This window comes from Cervus canadensis, chromosome 24 (assembly GCF_019320065.1).
Source record: "Cervus canadensis isolate Bull #8, Minnesota chromosome 24, ASM1932006v1, whole genome shotgun sequence".
NCBI lineage: Eukaryota > Metazoa > Chordata > Mammalia > Artiodactyla > Cervidae > Cervus > Cervus canadensis.
Genome location: NC_057409.1, coordinates 13047736 through 13065287, shown reverse-complemented (window position 1 = coordinate 13065287; position 17552 = coordinate 13047736). Strand labels below are relative to the sequence as shown.

General features: G+C 54.3%; 2 protein-coding genes across 19 annotated transcripts in view; both read left to right on the top strand.

Moving 5' to 3' along the window:
* The window catches only part of PUM1 (pumilio RNA binding family member 1), a 122895-nt gene extending 120052 nt beyond the window's left edge, over nucleotides 1-2843 (top strand). For all 18 annotated transcript variants that reach the window (XM_043445943.1, XM_043445941.1, XM_043445940.1 and 15 more), the window contains one exon: nucleotides 981-2843. In XM_043445943.1, coding sequence (XP_043301878.1) covers nucleotides 981-1112 — 132 coding nt within the window. In that variant the 3' untranslated portion in view covers nucleotides 1113-2843. The remainder of the gene's footprint in view (nucleotides 1-980) is intronic.
* A 12173-nt stretch (nucleotides 2844-15016) lies between these two features.
* SDC3 (syndecan 3) overlaps nucleotides 15017-17552 on the top strand; it is a 38610-nt gene continuing 36074 nt past the window's right edge. Inside the window, exon 1 of the mRNA XM_043445000.1 lies at nucleotides 15017-15179. Within this exon, the coding sequence (XP_043300935.1) occupies nucleotides 15042-15179 (138 nt within the window). The 5' untranslated portion in view covers nucleotides 15017-15041. The remainder of the gene's footprint in view (nucleotides 15180-17552) is intronic.

Genomic DNA, 17552 nt, shown 5'->3' with positions numbered 1-17552 from the left:
CCTTCCTTGCTTTGAGGGTACAACTAAACAGGCAAAACGGTCTGCGTGGAACACTCAGGCTTGAGAGTGTCCATCTTCCCTGGCATGTTGTCCTGTGTTGAGTAAGTAACTGGGGAGCTGTGATGGGGGAAGCAGGTCAATGTTGTGGGTTTTCACTGTCTGTGTGGCATGTTGGTGGTTCCACAAATGATTGTGAACGCAGTGTGTTGTAGAAGGCTCTGTGAGGTCACCAACGAGGAAAGGTGGTTCCAGAGAGGAAGCACCTGCCGAGTTGTGTGGGATGCACGGGACTTTTGGATGTGGGTCTGCCCCAGGGTTGGGGGTACAGAGAGATGCTCATGGGGCTGAGTGTCTTGGAGAGGTGGAGCAGAGCTGTGAGAGGAGTGGCCAGACAGTGGGGGGGGGCTGTCTGACTTTAGATGAGTGGCTTAACCACTGTGCCTCCGTGTTTTCATCAGTGAAACGAGGATAATCACACCTCTCTTACGAGGATTCAAAATGGATGGTTCTTGGCTCTTGTTCATCATTTTTATTGTTATCATTGATAGCCTTCTGTGATTTGCTGTGAATGGGAGAGCAGGGTCAGGTGATGAGCGCAGGGTTCGTGGTCCCCAGAAAGCAGCCCCTGCTGCTGAGGAGAGCCGTGGGGCCGAGAGGCTCCCTCAGGGGCTGCCGACAGCGGTGGATGGTGTGGTCGTGTCTCGGGATGCTCAGTCTCCACACGCTGTCCTGGAAGTGGCCTGTGGTTGTCCAACCTCCAGAGCCCTTGGATCCTGCATCAGCGCTCAGGACAGGAGCCGCCCTCCTCATCTGCTGGGTCAGTGTAGCTCGTGTATTCAGGTGCTCAGGCTGAGCTAGTGAAGGATGCTGCTTGTGGGGTGTGTGTACCTGTAGGCACTCATGGTGTCCAGGAGCAAGTTACCCTGAGCCCCCTGAGCCTGTCACAGGCCAGAGTAACACAGACTGTGCTTTCTCTGCAGATCCGGCCCCACATCGCGACTCTTCGCAAGTACACTTATGGCAAGCACATCCTGGCCAAGCTGGAGAAATACTACATGAAGAATGGCGTTGACTTAGGGCCCATCTGTGGCCCCCCTAACGGTATTATCTGAGGCAGTGTCACCCCGTGCCCTCATTCCCACTGACCTCACTGGCCCACTGGTGAATCCAACCAGCAACCAGAAATGTTCCAGTGTAGAATCCAAAAATGGGTAAATGGTTGCTCCAGGATTACCCTCTCCTCCCAAAAAAAGGAATCAAATCCACAAGTGGAAAAGCCTTTGTAAATTTGTTTCATTTTATTACGCATAACATGTACTAATTATTTTTTTTAATTGACTAATTGCCCTGTTGTTTTACTGGTGTATAGGATACTTGTACATAGGTAACCAGTGTACATGGGAGGCCACATATTTTGTTCAATGTTGTATCTATATTCCACGTGTGGAAACTTTCAGGGTGGTTGGTTTAACAAAAAAGTTAAAAAAAAAAAAAGAAAAAAGGTTTTTAACTCATTTGCCTCACTGGCAAGTTTTGCAAATAGCTCTTCCCCACTTCCTCATTTTAGTAAAAAAGAAAAACAAACAAAAAAAAACCTGACAAGTCTGAATTTTAGTTAAATGACCCCAAACTGGCATTTAACAATGTTTATAAAAATATATATATATAAATATATATATATATAGAAAATCATTTCAGAGTTGCAAAAGCCTCAGTTTATGACATTAAGTTTATGAAACTTCTGAAAATTGCCTTTTTTGGAGACTATTATGCTGAAGAAAATAGTGTAGTCCATTTTGTGAGGAGGAGATGTGAGCACCCAGAATGTCTTTCAAGGCCGGGCGGGTATGATTGTTTACTGCCTACTGGATTTTTTTCTGTTAACATTGAAAGGCAAAAATCTGATTATTTAGCATGAGAAAAAAAAAAAAATCCAACTCTGCTTTTGGTCTTGCTTCTATAAATATATAGTGTATACTTGGTGTAGACTTTGCATATATACAAATTTGTAGTATTTTCTTGTTTTGATGTCTAATCTGTATCTATAATGTACCCTAGTAGTCGAACATACTTTTGATTGTACAATTGTACATTTGTATACCTGTAATGTAAATGTGGAGAAGTTTGAATCAACATAAACACGTTTTTTGGTAAGAAAAGAAAATTAGCCAGCCCTGTGCATTCAGTGTATATTCACACCTTTTATGGTCGTAGCATATAGTGTTGTATATTGTAAATTGTAATTTCAACCAGAAGTAAATTTTTTTTTCTTTTGAAGGAATAAATGTTCTTTATACAGCCTAGTTAACTTTTAAAAAGAAAAAAAAAAGCTTGGTTTTATTTGTCACCTAGTCAGATAGTAGCGAGATCCTTTCTAAATGTTATTCCAGATGATTCAGTTCACACTAGTGGTTTTTTTTTTTAATCCTAAAAAAGTAATGTTTTGCTTATTTTGTGACAGTCAAAAGGACGTGCAAAGTTCAACCCTGCCCTAACTTTCCTTACAATCAGAGCCCCTCTCACCTTGTAAAGTGTGAATTGCCCTTCCTTTTTGTACAGAAGATGAACTGTATTTTGCATTTTGTCTACTTGTAAGTGAATGTAACATACTGTCAATTTTCCTTGTTTGAATATAGAATTGTAACACTACACGGTGTACATTTCCAGAGCCTTGTGTATATTTCCAATGAACTTTTTTGCAAGCACACTTGTAACCATATGTGTATAATTAACAAACCTGTGTATGCTTATGCCTGGGCAACTATTTTTTGTAACTCTTGTGTAGATTGTCTCTAAACAATGTGTGATCTTTATTTTGAAAAATACAGAACTTTGGAATCTGAGTTTGTGCTTTATTGTTATTATTACTTTTTCCAATAGAGTGCCCCAGAGCAGACAGCCCTTTTCTTGTTTGTGTCTCTTTCTTTCTGTTCTGTTTTTGTCTTGTAAGAGGGTTTATCAAAGACATCCCACGTGCATCGTGATGTCCAGCTTCTTTTGAAAAATCAGAAAATTCACCTTCCTGGGTGCCCATGACAGCATCCTCAAAAGGCCTGACCCCCACTGTCTGCCTGGTTCTCGTCATTTGCACTCTCTGGGCTCTCGGGTGCTGTTGTGAGCCCGAAGGGCCGGTATTGGAATCCAGCAGATGATAAACGTCTCCTCCTCGCTCTCTGAGGCAGGGTGGTGGGGAAGGCCTCCCTGTCCTGAGGTCCCCGCTCCTTCCCCTGTCTGCACCCCGCCCTTCTGTGTCCTGACACCAAGGTTGGCCCAAGCTGGCCTGCTGTCCCTAGCTCACTCTTCTTTGCATCACACTGGGGACCTCTTCCAGCAGTGAGTTCAGGAGGCCCTAGCTCACTGAAGTACCTGCCGCCTGTGCCTGGAGATGCCCCCTCCCCTTCTCTGCTGTCTGCTCCAGGAGCAGCTTTGGCAGAAAACCACCAGTGAAACTTGGTTGGCAATGACAGGATGGGCTCAGCCAGGGGCACTGGAAGTGGAGCCTCAGGGTAGATGGAAAGGGGACTTCTCAGGGTCCCCTCCCAAGGGTGAGGGACGGTCACTAGCAGCCCCTGTGGTCTGAGAAGAAACGTAGGGGAAAGGAGCTAAGACTGGAGAGTTCAAGTGCAGAACCTGATTTTGCCTTAGCAGCTGTAATGGAGTCTTCCCGAACCCTCTTCCGAGGCTGTAGTCATTGCGGGCCCACTAGAGATGGCATGCTGGGGGTGTGTGCGACTGAGTAGTCAGTCTGGCTCTGCAGTCAGACCAGGCTCCCTAGCCCTGACCCGACCTTTTTCAGTATTTGTGTATTTATTTGGCTGTGTTGGGTCTTAGTTGCGGCATGCAGAAGCTTTCGTTGGGGTGCGTAGACTTCTCTAGTTGCAGCACAAGGGGTCAGTAGTTGAGGCGTGAAGGCTTATTTGCCCTGTGGCTTATGGGATCTTAGTTCCTCAGCCAGGGATTGAACCCCTGTCCCCTGCATCGAGAAGTAGATTCTTAACCACTGGACCACTGGAGTAGTCCCTTTACCTGATCTTGAACTGAATTCCTTGCTGGAAATGGATTGAAGGCCCATCAATTGTGTGTAGGTGAAGTGGTTCTTACATCATGGAAAGTTAACAGCTTTCGAGACAGTTACGGTTTTACTGAACCTTTGCAGAGGCTGAGAACAAAGCAGGCAAGACAAGAGGCTTGGATTTCTTTCTCTCCCATGAGTCTACAGTCTGTGACCTTGAGGTGGTAATTTTGTCTGTCTGATCCTCAGTTTTCTCTTCTCAAAGATTGAAGTAATACCTCATGAAGCTGAAATAAGATGGAATTGTTAATAAACATGTCATGGGACTTCCCTGGTGGCCCAGTGGTTAAGACTCGATGCTCCCAAGGCAGGGTGCCTGGGTTTGATCCCTGGTTGGATGATTGGATCCCTCATGTTGCAGCTAGGACTCAGGCAAAAAATAAAAATAAACATGTCAAGTGCCTGGAACTTAAGAGGTACCCATGTAGGTTTTCTCTTCTACCTGGACTATTTACACTTAGACTACTTTTTTTCCCCCCTCTGTCTCCTTTTACTCAACATTTAGAGAAATGTCTTGTGTTTTTAGTGGTAAGAAAGCAAGGTGCTAGGTTGGAAATGTGATACCTCCACCATCTTACTTCAATCCTGTGTCTTTGAGGCCTTTGTGGTCAGACAGATACAGGTTTTCATCCCAATTGCCTTTTATTACCTGGGTCATCTCTCTGAGTCCAAATTTTCTTCTCAGTGAAACTGGGGAAAACAGTACTTCATGTCCAAGGTTGGCTGTGAGGATGAACTGAATTACGTAGCCTACCAGAGTGCCTGGCACATTGGTGCAATAAATGATATTTATTGTTTTTTACCTTTAATAGCACTCCTCTAAATGTTTGTGCACAGGTTTTGGTGAACCAAACAATCCTTGTCCATTATGTAAAGAAGTTTAAAAGTGTTAGTCGCTCAGTCGTGTCCGACTCTTTTTTACTCCATGGAGTTAAAATTCCTGCTCATGAATTCTCCAGGCAAGAATACTGGAGTGGATTGCCATTCCCTTCTCCAGGGGATCTTCCTGACCCAGAGATTGAAACTGGGTCTCCCACATCACAGGCAGATTCTTAACCGTGTGAGCCAGCGGGGACGTAGTCATTCGTCATGAACCAACTCTGGGCCAGGCACCCAAGAGTTTTTACATGTTCTCTCATTTCTCACAACAGTCCTGTGAGGAATGTGGTGGTTCTCATCTTGGAGATATGGAAATGAGTTCTGGGTTCTGATGCGAGTCTTTGGGTCAAACCAATGCTTGGCCTGAAGCTTTTTCCCTTGGCGTCTTGTGGGAGGGATTGGGGCTGGGATGGACCCCTCCCTCTGCAGGATTGCATTTCAGGGCTCAGGCTGAACCTCCTTATTTGACTGCCAGTACCAGCTGCTAACAAGTCCATCCAAGGATGTGAGGTCCTGGGCTGCCACCATATGGAGACTGACATTCTTGGTCTCTTACAAGAGACCTCCATCCTGAGTCCCTCCATCGCACTTTGATGACAACAGAGTCCTTCCATCACACTTTGTATAAAAATCCTTTACCGGATCACAGGGCTTTACAGGGTACAGAGCACATTCGTATTTGGATGCCTTTGATCCTCTTGAAAGCCTTAGGCAATAAGATAAAGTGAAAAAGTGAAGTTGCTCAGTCATGTCTGACTCTGCAACCCCATGAACTGTAGCCTACCAGGTTCTTCCATCCATGGGATTTTCCAGGCAAGAATACTGGAGTGGGTTGCCATTTCCTTCTCCAGGAGACCTTCCTGACCCAGGGATTGAACCTGAATCTCCTGCATTGCAGGCAGACGCTTTACTCTCTGAGCCCCAGGGAAGTCGGGCAGTAGGACAAGGCAGACATCAGCCCATTTTTCATGTGAGGCGGTTGAGACCCAAGCCACACAGTGAGTCAATAACCTAGCAAGGATTTTATCTGAAGTCTCCTGAAACCGAGTTCAGTGCTCTGTCCATGCCATCTTGCTCCTGCCACCTTCCATCAGCTCCAGGGATGGCTGGTCTCTCTTTTCTAGTTGAGTTTTTCGAGAAGCGTGAGGGACTGGACAGAGGAGCCTGGCGGGCTCCAGTCCAGGGGGTGGAGTCAGACAGGACTGAAGGGACTTGGCGTGCTGGCAGGAGGCGCTAGAGAGCGAAGCATTTTACAGGGAGGAGAGCTGCGGCTTCATGTAGTTACCAGCAGTAGCCACACGAGGGTGCTGCTGCCTAAAGAAAGCCTTATAGACGCCTACGGGCTCAAGGGTCCAAGGTGGAGGGCTGGGATGGCTTATCCCCGGCTTGTGGGGCTCCGGAGTGAAGAGTCCCATCCAGAGGCCTGAGGTCTGGCATGTGCCCTAAGACTAAGCTTTCCACTTCCCTCCCTCCCCAGCTTCTGCTGGGCAGAAAGCTAGTCCCTCACTCTGGCTTGGGACGGCAGGGTATCTGTCTCACAGACCCTAGTTTTGCCTGGGACTCACGTGTGACCTCTGGCAAGTCGGTTGCCCCAACTGTCACCTGGCATGATAGCCCAGCCCTGCCACCCTCACAGGGTTGGTATGAGGTCAGAGGGCTGATCCTGTGAGCAGGGGGGCCCCAAGCCTCTGTTAATGTGACCCGAGGCCCTAGTACCTCTTTAGGGGCTACATCTCTGGCTTATGCATCAAAGCTTTCACAATGAAAACTTCCGAGTCTTTTTATGACCCACAGGTGCGCCTAGCTTCAAATCCCAGCTCTACCACCCCTCTGGGACCAATGTGAGTCATTTATCCTCTTACACAAGAGGATAATAGTCCTTCTACCTCCTGGGGCGCCCTGGAAACACTTGACACAGAGCTGGGCACATAGCAAGCCACACATGAAACCTGTTACTATTATTTTTATTGCCCTATTTTTTCCTGCTATGTTGGAGACCTTGGAATTTTCACTAAGTGTGACTAATTTATCCTCTGAACTGGGACAATTTTAAGCATGAAAGTGATTGCACTGAGTTATTACCTCATGTGGAGACAGCCTCCCAGGTGGCCGACTTCCTGATGTCCTTTTCCTCATGTGTTCTGCGTGAAGGGGGCAGCCTGCAAACAATAGGACATTGTGCAAAGGGTAGGGCGTGACTTCCCCCACACAGGACACTAGCTCCAGCTTGCTCTCTCCGGGACACTTTGTAGGACACTCTGACTTGAGGGCCCCTGCTGTTGACCAGGCTTAACACGCCAGTCACACTTGCCAACTTGCCAGCAGGGCCTCCAGCCCCCTTCCAGCCTTCTAGGACATCCTGACTGCAGTCTCATGGGAGACCCCAAACCAGAACCACCTATTCAGCCGCCCCTGAACTCCTGACCCACAGAAACTGGGGGAGATAGTGCCTATCGCTGTTTTAAGTGGCTGTGTTGAGGGTCATTCATTACACAGCTGTGGATAGCTAATACACAGCACAAAAACTGCTGTAGGCCAGGCTGGTTCTGGGCACATCAGAAGGCCCATTTCTCTCATTTCTCCTGTGAGGCACATGCTGCCCTGCTCTATCTTGGCCTTGGAGAGCTTGGCCACCCCACCCCTACCAGCTGCCCCCTTGCCAGGACTCCAGGAAACTTCCAGATGCTCCTCGGAGCCCCGGGTAGAGACGTGTCTTGGGGTGCGGCTGCACCAGGGACCCCCCCAGAGACCACAGCTCTCCTGTGCCAGGGCTAGGTCAGCCTCTGTCTCTCAGGCTCAGGAGGGTTCCCTGGCCCACACCCCTCGGGTCGCGAGTGGACCAAGCCAGGAATGACTGGAAAATAATGGCCAGTATTGGCTGATGCCCTGAGCAGGGTGCTGCCCTATGTCACCCGGTCACCTGCCTCCAACTCTGGGAGGAGAGAGCAGTTACATCAACTTCCATGGGAAGACAGCGGTCTCAGGTCACTGGCCAGGAAGTGGAAGAGCTGGGATTGGACCCAGAGTTCCTCTCCTCAGAGCCCAGGGGCTCAAGACCCTCCCTGCTTCTGCCCTCCGACATGCCCCATCCCAGGGCCCCACGCTGGGAGCTGGGAATTAAGTTTGGCGTTCCCAGATCGGACCCATTTACAGATGCAAAGACTGAGACCCAGGGTGAGGGGAGTAACCTGCTCAGGGCCCACAGAGGGTGAGGAACGGAGCCAGGAGCCATGTGTCCCATGTGAATGCAGTTACAGTCACCCCTCAGCATCCCTGGGGGATGGGTTCCAGGATCCCTGTGATACCTAAATCCACTGAGGCTCAGGTCCCTTATACGAAAGAGCATGAATATTTGCATAGAACCCACGCACATACTTCCATGCACAAACTTTACTTAAGTCATCTCTAGATTCCTTATGGGCTTCCCTTGTAGCTCAGTTGGTAAAGAATATGTCTGTAGTACTGGAGACCCAGGTTCGATCCCTGGGTTGGAAAGATCCCCTGGAGAAGGAAATGGCAACTCACTCCAGTGTCCTTGCCCGGGAAACCTCACGGACATAGGAGCCTGGAGGGCTTGCAGTCCATAGGGGTCTCAAAGAGTCAGGCACGACCGAGCGACCAGCACTTATAATACCTAATGCAATGTAAACACTCGGTAAATAGTTGCCAGTGTGCAGCAAATGCAGGTTTGGTTTTTTTTGGAACTTCCTGGAATTTGTTTTTCCTGAATACTTTCCATCCGAGGTGAGCTGAATCCACGAATCCGGAGGGCTGACTGTCCTTGCTCCTTGCCCACCTCCAGCCCTGGGATGGCAGCTTCCTCAGCACCTAGATCTGTGCCTACTTGGCCCTCCGCAGGGACTCAGGAAACTGAGGGTGAGCTCTGCTGGTCTCGGTGAGTCTCAAAGAGGAAAGACGCATGACATGTCTTGGTGATGGTTGAGCTCTCTCCATTTCTGTTGGTGTGGAGTCAGGAGGGTCTCCGGCCCCCTCGGTCCGTCTCACTCTCCCTTCACACACACCTCTTTTGCAATTCCAGGTCACTCTCCTCCACCGACTTTTTTGGTTGTTGCCCAGCTGGGCTGCTCTAGCCCCAGGATGAGGTGAGAAAGAAAATATATTTTTAGAGAGGCTTTTTTTTTTCTTCCAGGAAAATGACTCTAAATGTGCAATTTGTTCCTGGGAACGGGGGTGTGTGAGTGAAATGGCTTCTGGTACGGCAGTGGCCTCGTCTCCTCCTGCGGTCTCCTCTACATTCCTGCTGACCCTTCCCCTCTCTCCCTCCCCTCCCCACTCAAAGGGAAGAGGGCAGGTGTGTGCTCCCCCACCCCAACAGCCACTTCCGAGCCCTGTGACCCTGGACTGGCAAGAAGGGGTCACCATGGGTAAGTCTTGGACATGAATGAGGTCTTTGTTGTGGGGTTGGTCCTACCTCGAGAGTTTTTGCAAACCACAGAGCGTTCGGCCTAGGAGAGAGGGTGGGTAAAGCAAAGCCCAGGGCTGGTGGTGAAGCCGCCTGGGTTCTGCCACAGGCTGACTGTGTGTCAGTCACTTCCGCTTTTCAGGCCTCAGTTTTCTTACCTGTGAAATGGGCAGATGAAGTGGGGAGTGAGGAGAGCAACTCAAGAGCCTACATACTGTCATTCTAGGTCACAGCGAGCAAACTTCAGAATCTTCTCGGCCTCATCCATACATAGCTCGAGCTCAAGACTTTAGGAGCCCTCCTCTCAGGTGGGCGTAGTCTCAAGTGCAACCGCTTCAGAGCACCCACTCTCGGAGGTGGGCCCACCATGGTTCAGTAGAAGTGGCGCCACCACCATGAAGCCTTCCTATATTCCCCCAGGATCCACAGCCCTCGGAGTGGGGTTAACCCCTCCCTGCCCAGGCTCCTCTGCTGACCCTGCTGGACCCAGTCGATGGTACCTGGCTGGGCTGTGGGCTTCTGTTCAGACGAATGTAACACAAATGAAGCTTAAGCTTTGGGGACCCTCACTGGCACAACCCCCTTCCAAAGCCAGCCAGCCCCTAATTTTGTATTCATGATCCCCTCAAATTGTATAAACTCGGGTCCCACAGCGTTGGGTTCATCCCTGTTTTCATCCCCACCCAGTTTGAGGTCAGAGCCTCACTCCTGGAACAGTTGTTGTTCCTCCTTCCCTTCCACCTCCCCCCAGGCCCCGGTTAGTCTTGGCGCCTGGGCCAGACAGACCCAGGGACAAGGTTTCGGCTTTCACCTGCCCGAAAACAGGGGTCTCTGTTGGGGTCTCTGTGACCTCTGCTCTCCCCTCTTGGGTGACCAGCCCAGGCCTGCTCTCTGGCTCCCAGGTCACTCATCTGAAACAAAATTGGACTTCCTCTCTCCCCCTCCTCCCTCCCCCTCCTCCATACCTGCCCGAGGGGCCTCCCAGGAAACCTGTGGGTCCTGAGTTTGCCAAACCCCAGCTCACAGACCTAGGAGAAGCCTGGGTTCGAATCCTGGCCCCGTGCCTGGCAGCTGTATGCCCAGGGGCATCACCCACTCTTCATCTTGAGGAGATGTGCCTTCAAGTCCCTCGCACATGGGGGGCTCAGGAAAGGCTCGAGGATGGCCTTCTGAGACCCTCACACGGGCAGGCCCCTTGGTGGGCAGGGGGCTTCCCCCCGATGGAGGCCAAGCCCTCCCGCTCCCACCCAGGCCCTGCAGACTCTCCCAGCAGCCACTCAGCTTATCCCGTGACACTTCTACTTGCTGGGTCAGCAGGCAGACAGCCCGAACCTTCCCAAGTTCCCTCTGTGGGCTCCAGCCGGAGCCCTCTTGCCAGAATCCTCTTTCACTTCCTGATTTTGGGGTCAATGACACCTCAGGACTTCTGTCATTCAGGCTTTTCTCGGAAGCAAATCGGGGCTCTGGCTCCATCCTGAGTCTTGGGCAAGATGGAAAGTTATGATGGGAGAAGGTAGGTGCGGGGCGGGCAGGGGGAGTCAGGGGAAGCCCAGGCAAGGCACAGACTGCTTTTCCCAGACCTGTGATTGCTTTGAGCTGGAGGGCCGGTGAGGATCACAAAGTCCCCTGCGTGGCCACAGGGAAGAGCAGAGTGGTCCTCTGTCAGCCCCTTAACTTCCCGGCTGGGCAACCCTGGGCCAGTCACCTCAGCTGGAAACTGGGGACCACGGAAGGCGCAAACCCATGCATCCCTCTCCCCGTGTGCCAGGCTTCGCTGGTAGACTCCTCTCAGCAATGACGCGAGGAGGCGAGTGTGTTTGTGGTACACGAATCCCAGGCCGCAAGAGGAGTAGGGAGGTGCCCTGGATGGTGTCTGGCGAAGGGCAAGCCCTCAGGAGGACCTGGCTCTCATCATTACACGGCAGTGTGAGTTCCAAAGAGCCGGTCTGTTTAGCCAAACCTCTGGGAGCAGGTGGAGTCAGGCAATGATTGCTGAGCAGCTCCTGTGTTCCAGGCCTGGAAATGCAACACAGGCCTGGACCTCAGAGATTCCGGCAGAGGCCTCCACTTCCCTTTTGCTGCCTTGCTGGAGCCAGGCAGTCTGGCTGGGGCAGAGGAAGGTCTGAGTGGGGTGGGTGGTGGGGCCTGGCTGTTTGGCGTGCCTGTAGCAGGGTCATTTGGTCTCCAGGCTCATCTGAGTGCATCCACAAGTTGTTTGTGTCCAGGTGATGGTGCAAATCACATCCCCCCCGACAGACCTCTGGACCTGGCATTGCAGTGTTACTGTTGAGAGCCTGGGTCACGAGCTTAGCTCTCCCTCACCAGCTGGGTGACCCTGGACATGTCTCCTAACTTCTCTGGGCTGGCTGTGGTTCATCCCTTGTAAAGTGGGGATAAAGCCACTTTACAGGCGATGTGCATCTTTAAGCTGTGCCTGGCGTCTAGTCAGCTCTGCCCCATTGTCCTTTGGGGGTTCTGAGGTCTCCCACTTCGGGTAGGTGGGGGGTGGGAGCGGGGTAGGGAGTGACAGACAGTAGAGACTGAAAGGGCTGGGACGGCAAGCTTGGGTCTTGTCCAGGGTGCTGGTTTGGGGGTGGGTGGGATGAGTGGGGATTAAGCCCCACCTGAGGGAGTCAGGAAGGTTCCCCCGAGGGGCCAAGCAGGCCACGGGAGTTGTGCTCTCCGAGTGCGGCGAGCAGATGCCTGTGTGGATGGTGATCACAGGTAAGGGAGACCCCGAGAAGCTGGGGTGAGGCTCCAATGCACAGGTAGCCATGGGGAGGGGGGTGTTGATTGCATGGATCGTCAGCTGCTGGGATGCGGTGAGTGTGTGCAGCTCTGAACACCAAGGACAGCAGGGTGGGGGAGGTGGGAGAGGTGAGGAGCAGAATGAGACCCTCGGGGCTCAGACCCGGCTCAGCTCCGGCCGGGATCAGCATCTCTTGAGGTGCGGCAGGGGGCGCTCCTGGCCTGCCCAGTCCAAAGAACCTCCCCCCTCGCTGGGACGTCAGGGAAGAGGGCACAGCTTCCAGAAGTCTCGGAACTGGCAGGGAGCTCTGAAGGTGGGCCATGCCCATTCTGTGCATGGGGACTGTCTTAATGGCCTTCCTGATGGCTAGTTTTCTGAGCCTCGTCTACCTGCCAGCCAGAGTGCTCCCCACCTCTCAGAGTAGCCAGTGCCATCTGTGGCTAGTTCCAGCTGTTCCAAAGTCCCTCCTTACACAGAGCGGACATCTGGCATCTCAGACGCCCTCCCCTGACCCTGTTGGCCCCAAGTCTGCCCTTCAGGAGCTCCTCAGACCCAGCCTGTTCCCTGGGCCTGCAGCAGCCCCTCTAGGAAGTAACTATCCTCATATCTGGGTCCCTTACTTAATAAGCATCATCTCAGCCACCCTGGTGGCTCAGACGGTAAAGAATCCATCTCCAATGCAGGAGACCAGGGTTTGATCACAGGGTCAGGAAGATCCCCTGGAGAAGGGAATGGCTACCCACTCCAGTATTCTTGCCTGGAGAATCCCATGGACAGTGGAGCCTGGGGGGCTACATTCCATAGGGTTGCAAAGAGTTGGACATGACTGAGCCACCTTTATTGAACCCCAGTTCAGTGGCCAGAAGAGCTCATTTAATCCTTACAACCTGGCACATGGCCCTGGTCCTGGCACACACGGCACTCACTTTATCTTTGGATGATGAATGAATGAGTGACCACGTGGTCATGTTTTCCACATTACAGTTGGGAAACTGAGGCTCAGAGGGGTAAACTCACTCATCTAGAGTCACCCAGCTCACATCTGACAGAACGGAGGTCTGAACCCAGGTGTTAGCCCAGCTGAGTCAGAGCTCTTTAACTCCAAGCGGTGCTGCCTCAACTGGAACCAGTTCCCCACCTCCTGGGCCCCATCAGCCCCTCTCCAGCCATCTTCCCAAGGGGCCCATGGGTCAGAGTTCCTAAAGCTTTGGCAATGGGGTTCCCAGAGGCTGGGAGCTCAGAATTCCCAGGGATTTTTGAATCTCAGAGTGTTGAAGTTGCCTTGCCTCCCTCTCCAGATCTCTGCCCAAGGGCATCTGGATGAGGCTCTCGTGAGCTACCCTGCAGGGAACGCCTAATGAAGCACCATGTGATACTGAGCTGACCTTTGCCCTTTGACCCTCCTCTCAAGCCCCTGGAAGGGCCAGTCCTGATTCATCCCACACCCCAAACCACGCCTGGTGCCAGGGTCTGTTCCTCGGGTCCACACCCGGCACTCTCCCCTCCTGGCTCCATCAGTCCTGGTTTCAGTTTCCTGTTCCTCAGGGGGAACTGCTCCAATTTCAGTTCGATGATTTCCCCTTTGCTGAAGGCAGGCCCTGAAATGGGTCTGGGGAAAGGGGGGCTGGGGGTGGAGACTTTCAGCTGGCCAGTGCCAGCAAATAATCTTCTCCCTCTAGGCCTGTTTCCCATCTAGGAAGTGGAGATATTGACAGCTCCTACCTTATGGGGTCACTCATGTAAAGTACTTGGCATGGATCAGGGGTTTAGTAAATGTCTATACCCTTCTTCCTCCAAAACAGGTGGATGGGAGTGAGTGAGAAACACATTTACTGATCCAACAAATTTGCACCCAACCACTATTCTGCACCAGGCCCTGGGCTAGTGCTGGGGACAGAGCAGTGAATAAGACGAACCAAGCTGCTGCCCTCCTGGGACTCCTGTGCTGGTGGTGGGAGATCCCAGCGGGTGAGCGAAGTGCATCATACGTCAGGCAGGGATAAAAGCCACAGAGAAACCCAGGATGAGCACCCAAGGGGAAAGGACTACAGCGCAGGGCACCCCCCCATCTGGGACATACTTTTCATACCACCTGCGCTGGGAGCAGAGGGGTCTGCAGCCTACAGTGAGGAATCCGAGGCTGGGGGAGCTGGCAGCGCCCGCCTGAGGTCACATAGCTGCGGGAGAAGAAGCACCTGGCCAGGTCTGTCCACCCAGTGTCAGGGCCCAGAGGTCAACACCCGCCGGCGCAGAGGGGAGACTGAGGCCCAGAGAGGGCCACGCCTGTTCTGTGGTCCCGCTGCCCACCCGTGTCCTGGAGACACCAAAGCCCAGTGAACTCGGATGACCTGTGGCCCCTTCTTGTGGATCGGCTGGAGGGGGTGATGGATGGGTCCTGGGAGAGTCAGTGAACCCTTAGCGGGAGGGTACCCATTGTCACGCAGATGAGACCCATCTACCCGGACTCTCTGACGAGCCAGGTTGTACCCCGCACCTCCACGCGGGGTCCTTCCCCCTCCAAGCCCCGCGACGGCCCGGGGAGGCGCGCGCTGCGGGTCCCGGTCCCCACAGCGAGGTTCAGCGAGGCCAGCCACCCGTCCCCGGTCGCACGTTCCCCTCGGTACCCCCATCCCGCGGCGGGCGGGTGCGTGCGGAGCGCGGGGCGCGCGGGGACCCGGGCGGCGGGGGGCGCTCCGCGCCGGCCCCGCCCCTCCGCGCCCCGCCCCCCGCGCTGGGGGCGGCCCGGCGGCAGCGCACGCTTCCTGCGGGCGCGGCGGCCGTGGGCGCGGAGCTGCCGGGCGGAGCCGGGCCGCTGAGCCGGAGCCCCGACCGAGAGCGCGCCGGGCCAGCCGCCGGGCCGTGCCGCCGCCGCCGCCGCCGCCTCGGGAACAAAGGCGCCCGCCGCCGCCGCCGCCGCCATGAAGCCGGGGCCGCCGCACCGCGCCGGGGCCGCCCACGGGGCTGGCGCCGGGGCCGGGGCCGCTGCCGGGCCTGGGGCCCGCGGGCTGCTCCTGCCTCCGCTGCTGCTGCTGCTGCTGGCGGGGCGCGCCGCGGGGGTGAGTGCCTCCCGTTCCCGCGCCCCGCGCCGGCCGGCCTGCGGGGAGCCCGTGCTTGGCCGCCCTTGCCTCCCGGGGGCTCGTTTTCCCGCGGGCGGGGGGACCCTTCCCCGAGGGCGGCCTGGGGTCCCGGCTGGGGTCCGGGCGCGGGGCCGCGCTGGGCGTGTCTCGGGTCTGAGCGGACGTGGCTTGGTGCTTCGTGGGTGTGCCCGGACCGCGGCCACTTTTAGGGAATGGGGTCGCCTCCCCCTGCGGGGGGAAGGGTGTGCTTTCGGTTCCTCCCTCCGAGGGTCGTTGCAGGAGGGCCGGGGGCGGTGTGTGTGGGGGGGCAGGCGGCCCTGGGAGGAGGAGGGGTGGAGGGTGACTTGTGTGAAGGTGACCTGAGGGGGTGGGTGAGGATGACCGCGTGTGTGGCCACCTCCGTGGAGGGTGCTGGGACCCGTGGGGTGTGCACGCGTGAAGGATGAGGCGTGAGGACGAGCCCGTCCCCGTGGATGGGGACCCCGTGCCCTACCTGCGTGTGGTCGTGTCAGGGTGACCCATTGTGTGTGGTGTGTGCCCGGGCCGGGCTGCGGACCATTGGCCATGCTGAGTGTGCTTGCAGGGGTGACTGTGTTGGGGGGAGACCTCTGTGGGGTGTGTGTGTGTGCAAGCATGTGCAGGCAGGTGTATGGTTGACCCCGTGCATGGAGCATGCACATCTCGGGGGGCGTGCGTGTGGGTAGCAGTGAGTATGCATGTATGACCTGACCCCTCGGTGTCTCTTTGACCGCAGCAGGCGTGGGGTTGAGCTCAGTCCCAGCTCCATCAGGGGCAGCAGGAAGAAAGGCCACCTCCTCCTTGCAGGACCCAGGTCCCAAGAGAGTTCCCCATGGGCACGTGTCTGGAGCCTGGCCAGGCCATGAACGGGGGAGACTTTAGTTCCCTTGGTTGGTTCTAAGAGTTATGCCTGGCTCCCCCATTCCCCAGGGTGAGAGGAACCCAGGCCTATCAGGCAACCCCCCAGGTGCTTACTCTGCCCCTGCAAGCCTCTGTGGGCCTCAGTTGGCCAGTCTGTGAAATGGGAGGAGGTTGGGCAGGGGCATCTTGGACGGACATGCTCAGTCCTCCCCATCTATCTGAGGGCTTTGAGCTGGGTGGGGTGGGGTGGGGAAGTGTCGAATGCCAGGCTGAGTACCGGGGCTGGTGAGCTGGCTGCCTCATTCCCAGTTCTCCCCTAGATGGGGTGAGGAAAAGAGGTCCCTAGCAGGGACAGAGATCCAACCCATCCTGGTAACTGGGTCCCTTTCTCAGCTACATTTCTGGATGACCATCTTAGGAATCAGAGACTTAGAAATCGCACAGGCTTGGGTTCCAATCCTGCTCTCACCCCTGATTCTAGTGTGACCTTGGACAACTTGTCTCACCTGTCTGAGCTTCCATTTTCCCCGTCTGCAGAATGGGGCTGATAACACCCTCCTGAGAGATTAAATGAGAGGCCATGTGTGCTGGCCCACAGAAGGGGCCCGTTGAATGTTTGATGTCTAGATGAATGAACAGAGGTGCTGACGCCATGCTTTAGACTCGGCAGCCCAGCGGGAACCCTGAACTGGGTGAGCCCTGGGCAGCTCACGTCCCTCGTAGAACTTTTCCTCATCCATAAAACCAGGCTCATGGTTTGTGCGCCACGAGGCGGTGGAAGGAATGAAGTGAGCGCACGTGAAGTGAAAGGTCTCCGTGAGGCAGGTCTGAGGGCCAGGTGGAGTGGGCGTGGCTTCGACTCAGCTCTGGGTGGCAGATAAAGTCAACCCCCAGGGTTGGGGTCTGGAGGCTCAGATGGGGGGGCTGGACATGGAGAAGAGGAGGGGCTGGGCTCCAGATGAGGCGATGGAGGGGACCCGTCTTCTCCAGGCTTCACACCTTTCCAGGAGGAGGGACGTCGACTCATCTGACCTGGGAGCCAAAGGGTTAATGGGTGGTGCCCAGGGGCCAGGGGCACGGCACCAGAGGAAGAGGGTGAATCCTGCATCAGGAGGGACTGAAGTTAGATCAGAAGAGCCCCAATCAGGATGGCTTCAGGAGTGGCTTCCATGGTGGGAACTCCCAAGGGCATCACTGGGATGGGCAGTGGCTGACTCGGGGCAGGGGAAGGACTTAGGAAAGGTGATACCAAGGTGCTCACCAGCTTGAAAGGGAGCTTGTGTGTGTGTGTGTGTGTGTGTGTGTACGTACGGGGCAGCTTCTAGGATGGCCTCAGTAGGGGTAACAGGTCTCATTCATGCTGCACGTGGTGAGTTGGGGAGTGTGTGTGTGTCCTGGCATCCTCTCTCTGAGAAAGCAGCTGTCTATGACTCTGAGGGATGTCTGCCTTCAGGGTTGCTTCGGATGTTGTAT